Source organism: Triturus cristatus, chromosome 4_1 (genome assembly GCF_964204655.1).
Source record: "Triturus cristatus chromosome 4_1, aTriCri1.1, whole genome shotgun sequence".
In the NCBI taxonomy this organism is placed as follows: domain Eukaryota; kingdom Metazoa; phylum Chordata; class Amphibia; order Caudata; family Salamandridae; genus Triturus; species Triturus cristatus.
The window spans coordinates 854,861,158-854,868,556 of record NC_140585.1 but is presented as its reverse complement, the minus strand read 5'-3'; the positions used below and the strand labels follow the sequence as shown (position 1 = coordinate 854,868,556).

Sequence of the window (7,399 nt, the reverse complement as noted above, 5' to 3'; positions counted from 1 at the left end):
TAGGCGGGGTCTTTAGAGGGGCGAGGTCGTCTGCGCAGTTGCTGATCCACTTCGCGAGGTTGGTGGCCGCCTGGCTTGGGTTTGTTGCGCTGGTGGGAGGGTTCATGCTCAGGGAGGTCGCGAGCTGGTCGGCTGTGATCTTGTTCCAGCTTCTGCGTGCAACCTGTTGCTGGTGGTGGTGGATCGTGGTTCTTCTGAAGCTGAAGTGGACGCAGCTGTGGTCCGTCCAGTGGAGTCCGGTGGCGTGGCTGAAGGTGATGTCCTTGCTGGATGAGAAGACGGGGTCGAGTGTGTGTCCAGCGTAGTGGGTGGGGGTGGTCACCAGTTGCTTGAGACCGAGGTTGGTGAGGTTGTCCAGCAGGGTGGTGGTGTTGCGGTCGTTGTTGTTCTCCAGGTGGAAGTTGAGGTCGCCGAGGAGGATGTAGTCAGCGGAGGGGAGGGCGTGCGGGCTGATGAAGTCGGCGATGTCTTCGCTGAATTGTGTGCGTGGTCCCGGGGGTCTGTAGATGAGGGTGCCACGGAGGGTGGTCTTGGGGTTGATGTGGATCTGGAAGTGCAGGTGTTCGGCGGGTGCGAGGGTGTCGTCGGTGTTGGTCGTAATGCGGATGGTGTTCCTGTGGACGATGGCGATGCCTCCTCCTGTCTGGTTGATGCGGTCCCTCCGGATGATCTTGTAGCCGTCCGGGATGGCGATGGCGATGTCGGGCGCTGAGGAGGCGTTCATCCAGGTTTCCGTGAGGAAGGCGACGTCTGGGGCTGTGGTGTCGAGCAGGTTCCAGAGCTCGACGGCGTGTCTGTGGATGGAGCGGGCGTTGAGCAGGATGCACTTGAGGTGGTTGCTGCTGGTGCTCGGCTTGGTCGGTGCTGGTGTAGTGCAGGTCCGGATGCAGGTGAACTTGCAGGAGTGGCAGCAGAAGGGTCCGTGGGTGCGTCTCGGGGTGGCTTGATAGCAGCCCGGGATTCGGCCGGCGTTGAGTGCGTAGAGTTCGGTGGCGTTGTAGGTCCGGCGGGTGGGCTGGTGTCAGCGGGAGCCAGGGGTCCTGGCACTGGGCGCGGTCCAGGCGTGGACGGGCGCAGACGGGCTTACCTTTGGCGCGCCTTCGGCGCACAATTGGCGCGCCCACTGCGCGTCAACGCTGCGCGTGCGCACGGTCGCCATTTATGGCGAAGTGCAGGGAGGGAGGAGCAGCTGGGAGGCGGGAGCGGGGAGGAAGGGGGCGTGTCCACACTCCCGGCGGCGGGAAGCGGGAAGCGGGGAGTGGGGCGGGTGGGCGCAGGGGACAACAGCACAGGGGGGGCAACAATACTAGCACAGGAAAACAAAGTATTTAAAGAAAAATACAGTACAATATCAGAACGAAGCAACAGAATGGCAGGGATGCGGGAAACTACGAGCGGCGGCGGGGGGGGGGCGTGGCCCGAAGGCGGGAAGGCTCAGGAAGGCTGAGAACAGCGGCAGGCGGGCACACGCGACAGCTGGTGGCCGTGCGGCGCGGGGTTGTCCTATGAATAGGTCACCCTGATTTACTGGAGAAGGCTACAGACCCACGTCTGCCTATGAATAGAAACACATATATTCTGCATTCTTTACCGGCATCACTACTGTATGAACTCTTCCAGTCTTTACCCAGTACACCTCAGTCTGGCCTCATGCCTAAGACTGGACCTTCCATTGCGATGCTACTCACCTCAGTTCTACTGATGGCGTTTTTTGCATCTTATTCATGGCAGTGGAAAGCTTTTAAAGGCATCTGAAAGCCCAGCTGATACCTGTGCTCCTTGTGAGGTTCTCAATGCTTGTCACTTCTGTTCCTATTAAATCACTCTGAAGTAGCCTCCAGTTGCATGATGTGCATTACAAATTCATATACATAAAATTCTATGCCCACAATGAACATTTTAACACCTAAATCAAATACACAGGTTCATGGAAAACAAAGACTACAGTGAGAAAATAAGGCATCCATACACAGACTATGTGATAAAAAGGAAATAGTTATTCTCTTTTGAGTCCTTGAAAATTCTACCTTGGTGGATAATATCCTTCCTAGTAAAAGGCCATAAATAACCAAGGAACCAACTGAGTGGGACTAATCTGTGAGGTCATACAGCATAACACTGTTCAAGTTTTTATTTTTTTATTTTAGACTGTTCCCTGTTTGTTGTATGCGGGTATATACTGGTGTGAAAAATCAGGGGGTGTACACTGAAATGATCTCAGAGGACAGACAGGAAAAGGTTGCAGCACCTATATTCAGTTGTTTGTATCAAAAACTGAGGCATAGATACAGAGGATCTAGTTGTGCCTGAATGCAAGGGATGGATACCACTGCTCTCGAATGCAGGGGAGACCAAGATTCTTTGTGGTCAGCTTGGATAGGTCTTCTTGCAGGTAAAATAGGTGCTAAGCTCTTGGTTCCTCTTTGTAAAACATCTTTAAATATTTCTAACTTTATTTAAGATTTCTTCAGTTGTTAGACGTACAGCCTTAGCAACACCAGATTAGCTAAACACTTAATATTTGCAGTTGGCCAAAACTCCTTTTGCTCATCAACTGATTAGTCAAGATGATCTAGTATGCTGGGATGCTAGATTCCTCATATATTTGTCATGTTGCAACTACCCTAAATACCACTCTAGCCGCAATCCTCAGTCAGCACATAATTGAAGGTGATAATTCTGGACACAATTCACCCTACGTCAATACACTACATTACCTGTAGACCAGTCACATCTGAGGGGCATCACAGAAACCATTCTCTCTTATGCACTTCAGATAGGACTATTGAGGACTTCCTTTCACTTTTGATCTGTACAAATGAAGACGTTTTGCTAGCGGTCGCCCTTGTTGCCTTTGGAACTTCATCGCAAACAAGGTGTTTTAGAAGAGCCCCAATAACTTTGCTTTTTCTTATCTGTGATCGCTGTAAGATTTACATTTTTAGATTGAGGCTGAATATTTCTCCTTAAGATGGAGTTGCTTATAACAGAGGGGGGAATGTGACAAAAAAGTATCAGTTTGGTAGACTGCCCAAGAAAGTGGTAGACCGGCAGGTGAATGTCAGGGAAAAGGGGAGTACAGTTGGAAGTCACATCATGATGAGTGATTCTGAAGGAAGTGGGTATTTGACAAATGGGGTGCAATAATCAACAGATGTTGGGAAAGGGAGACTTTCTATGGATAGGTAGTTAACTTCCCCTGCATTCTTCTAACAAATTAGCACCCTATAGTCATCATTAGAAGTACCCAAGTAATCCACTTGTTAACTCTGCCCCTTCTGGTTTTACAGGTTCAAGGAGTACTGGTAACTCCCAAAGGACAGGCAGGCTTAATGGAGATCACGAGTAGGGTCCCTAGGTTCCCTAAGAAATGAAGACTAACTGGGGAGTGGGTAGTTCCGTTCTTAAATAACCCAATTATTCTTTATTCTCGCCCGGGTTTCCTCAAAGTGATTTTGCCTCCTTTCAGCATTGTAGGAAGCACAGGGCCCATGTCAAATAGGCAGACCGATGGGGCAGATTATGGAAATTACCTGCCTCAACAGAATTACCAGGGTCCTCTTATGAGGCCCTATATATACACCTTCTCTTAGGCAAGCTAATGACGAACCAATGTAGTGCCATAAATGTTATCAAATACAAGAAGATTCCAAGTCACTATAGAATTCTTGTTTATTTCATTTTAATTTTAAGGTGAACACGAAACCCTACATCAGAGAACATCACAGTATCTTACAGAAATGAAATGTAATTACAAAAACACAATAAAAAACATCCTGTACCATGACGTAATGGGACTTAGTACACAATTTAAAGCCCACAGGCAGACAGACCTATTCAAATCTTCGGAGCAATGCAGCAGAATGATTGCCCTCCGAGTGTTCAATGTGATTTCTTTGTCCTTATGGTCAAAGTTTGACCTTATAGTGAACTGGGCAATGAGGTAGAGGTGTACTTCAAAGCTTCCAAGCCATAAAGCCAACAGGTAAGCAGCACAGATTGCCCAAGATGAGGTGTAGACGCTGGAAGCCTCCAAGCAATCTTACAAAGAATAGTTGCCTAGGATACATAGACTACGATTTGTTTTCTAAGGTCAAATGGCATTTGTATTATTAGAACTAATGCACAGAACTCATGCACAACAGTATTTTCATAGAATATGACATATAGAGATTACTGAGTCTCTGTAAAATGAAAATAGAAGAGCTTATCCATTCACATTAGGAGTGTATACAAAGAAAAAAACATTATATAACCTTTCAGATTGATGATTATGGTGCATTTTGAGAATTCACATGCACATGAACCAAGTATCACTCTCAGTGCAAGGTGTCAGTGTGTCAACATTATGTAAAATGTTGCTATAAAGGCTGGATGGTGATTTTATCAAATTGATCAGGGACAAAATATGTTGCTACCACCACCTTAATTGGAAATATTTCGCTTTTGCTGAGTTGTATACAATCAACTTTCAGCCTGTGTTTCCTATTGCCCTAAGGTTTCATGAAATCTTGGCACCGTGATTGGCACCTTGCACCCAGTGTAATCCAAAGCACCACCTGCAATGGATGAGTTTTGTATAATGTACCATAATTAGCCGTTGCAAAGATGATATGATGTATTTTTCTTTATACATACTTTCAAACTAAATGAATACAAAACTTCTGTTTTTATTTCATACAGGCCCTATAGATTTTTGTATCTCACTATATGAAAATACGGCCCTGTATATGTTTGATGTTGTACCTCCTGCACAACACAAGTCTGCCCATGCAGAAAAATATATTAACTAGGACTGGGTGTGAAATTCTGCTCCAATTGCGGAGTTTGCAGAGTTTTTCCCACTCCGTATAGAGAGCAGAGTTCCAAAAAACTCAGCGTACTGGCGCAGTGCGTAGTTTTTCCTCTCCCGTGGCTTACTAACACTGCTGAGCGTCCGTGAGGAAATTCTTACTCCAGACCACTTCCTGGCAGGATTTCTTAAAACAGGCAGTCGCTGATGGCTGCTACCGCTCACATTGAGAAACCTCCGACTCATGTTGAGCAAGCTGCTGCTCAAGAAGAATATCTACTCCAGTGACAGAAAGAAGCAGCGCCCTCTTGGGCTCCGCATGGTGCTGTTCATGCTGAACTTATGGCGCCGGACAAACACCTGGCTGTAAAAATCAGCGTGAGCAGCATGACGTAACACACTCCGCTGCTTGCAGAACTCCGTGTAGCGCGACGGTGTTTTTTGGTAACTGTGTGAACTCCGCCCAGGCCTAATATTAACCCTACTTGCCAATGAATTCTATTGAACATTTATTTGAAAGATCGAATGTAACACACGCTGTTTCAAAGGAATCCAAGGATACCTTATTTTGGCAGAGTGACCTTACAAGGAGCTGTTAAGCACAAACTAGAGCCTCCCAGCTATTTGCAAGACATGCTTTGGATATAGAGTATTTCTGCAGGTCAAGATGCTTCAAAATAGGTTTGGAGCTAATGTGTAATGTCTGGACCCAAAAATATATGGTACAAGTCTCCTAGTCTTGTCAATTAAACAACACCAACTTGATGGTTGATTCAGCAACATTAATGCTAAGATGTGGCAGTAGAGAAAGCCATAGTTGAACATCTGAGTTGTACCAACTTATTTCACACCGCATTCTTTGCATTACTTAAGGCTTGCACTGTCTTCTTTCAGAATCCAAAATCAGCAGTTTCAACTTGTCTGGACTAATTTGAAACCTCCTCTCCACTGTGCAGCTAGCCACTGTGGCCAAACACATGTTTAGGGACCCCTATGCATTGCTAACCCCTGAATGAGCTAATATTCTGGTTGTTATCAGCAGATCTATGAGATCATTCCTCTCAATGATGAGGGCTGAAAACGACAACCTGTTGAAACAGATGTTCTAACGTCAGGCATGCCATGGGACCAGTTCCTGAAATTGCAGCATGTGTGTGACCAATTCTTATGTAAAATATTTCAACATCTTTATATCTGTATAATGACATACATATGTTTCGCATTAACATAGACATTATTGTTTACATACATAGCTGTAGAAATCAAAGTTAAATACTGATTTGACATTTCAAGGACTTATATAGTTATGTATGCTTGCTGCAGAAAACAAATGGATAGAGCTTCATGAAGGGCTTTTTTGTTCAGTCTGAATTTTCTTATAAATGTTTCCCTCCCATGTTTTTCACTTCTGGTGAGTGCTCCTCTAATGAGTTACATTAGTAGAGTTAAATAGAAATAATCCCCTCACTGTGCTATGCTATTGTACATGTGGAGTGCGTTATCACCTTAAGGGTATCATGGTGGCGAGGGATTGCTGGGGGGTAGAGGAGGAGTTAGAAGACCAGAGAGTGAGTAAAGCAGTGGGAAGAAGATCTGAAAGAGCAAGGGAGGGAGTAGTGGAAAATGTAGACAAGAGATAGGAGGAGCTTGGAAAGTGCAATGAGTGGTGCCAGACAGAGATTTAAAGTTGCCACTTTCGAAAATACAAAGAAAAGAGTAAGACAAGCCAAGGGCTTACAATCAATGCTGCAGATGCCAGCCATTAATCTGAGAGCGCTCTGATGACGCTTGGTTTAACTTTGGATTTTACATCTCTGTTTAACCAATTTAGAGTGTTTTCCAAGATGAGGATCCTCTGCATGCAACATGACCCCAAAAGCAAGACATTCATTATGTCCATGGATTTACCATAGCCATTGCTTTCTTATGACTCAGTGATATCTCCCTAGATATAACAGCATTGAGTTTGCTGATGCTCATAAATACAGTAGGAGTGAAATTGATATAGACATTAGGCAGCTTTCCCCGCATCTATCCAATAAAATCCCACTTGGATTTGGATTCCACGCAGGCCGTGTAACATATTTATTGTTCTGCATTGTGTGGGTGATCTATGAGGTAGGAAGGGGATACAAACAAATTGACATAAACTAGAGGTCAGTTAATTTGTTTGACTGTGAAGTTGATATAGAGGTATCCATCAATAACTTAACTAGTGCAAGGGCACATAGGATAAAGGCCTAGATCACATAGGATACATGTTCCTTTGCAGAATGTTTGTCAACCATGAGACGCTTGCAGAGATACAAGTGTCGGTCAAAGTGTCCAGTAGGTGGTGTTGTTTCTTTTTTGGCCAAGGGCTAAGGAGTGGAGTTGGTGTCTCAGGAAAGCAGAACCTCCATCTTTGGATTTATAAATGAGAAATTTGTAAACATGTTTTGATCCATGCTGTTCATCAGTGTTCTGTCCCCGCAAGACAGTCGAGGCTTCTCATTTAGGAATTCCTTGTCAAAGTTGCTGCAGTCACTTGGGGATTTCTGGAGAGAGAAAACATCAAAATATTACGCAAGTGAAAATTACATTTTTTTATAAGACACTTAACAAGAA

General features: G+C 45.1%; 1 protein-coding gene across 5 annotated transcripts in view; it reads right to left on the bottom strand.

Moving 5' to 3' along the window:
- Window positions 1-3,654: 3,654 nt before the first annotated feature.
- Window positions 3,655-7,399, bottom strand: part of PRKCQ (protein kinase C theta) — a 549,254-nt gene continuing 545,509 nt past the window's right edge. For all 5 annotated transcript variants that reach the window (XM_085653544.1, XM_085653545.1, XM_085653543.1 and 2 more), the window contains one exon: window positions 3,655-7,329. In XM_085653544.1, the coding sequence (XP_085509670.1) occupies window positions 7,174-7,329 (156 nt within the window). In that variant the 3' untranslated portion in view covers window positions 3,655-7,173. The remainder of the gene's footprint in view (window positions 7,330-7,399) is intronic.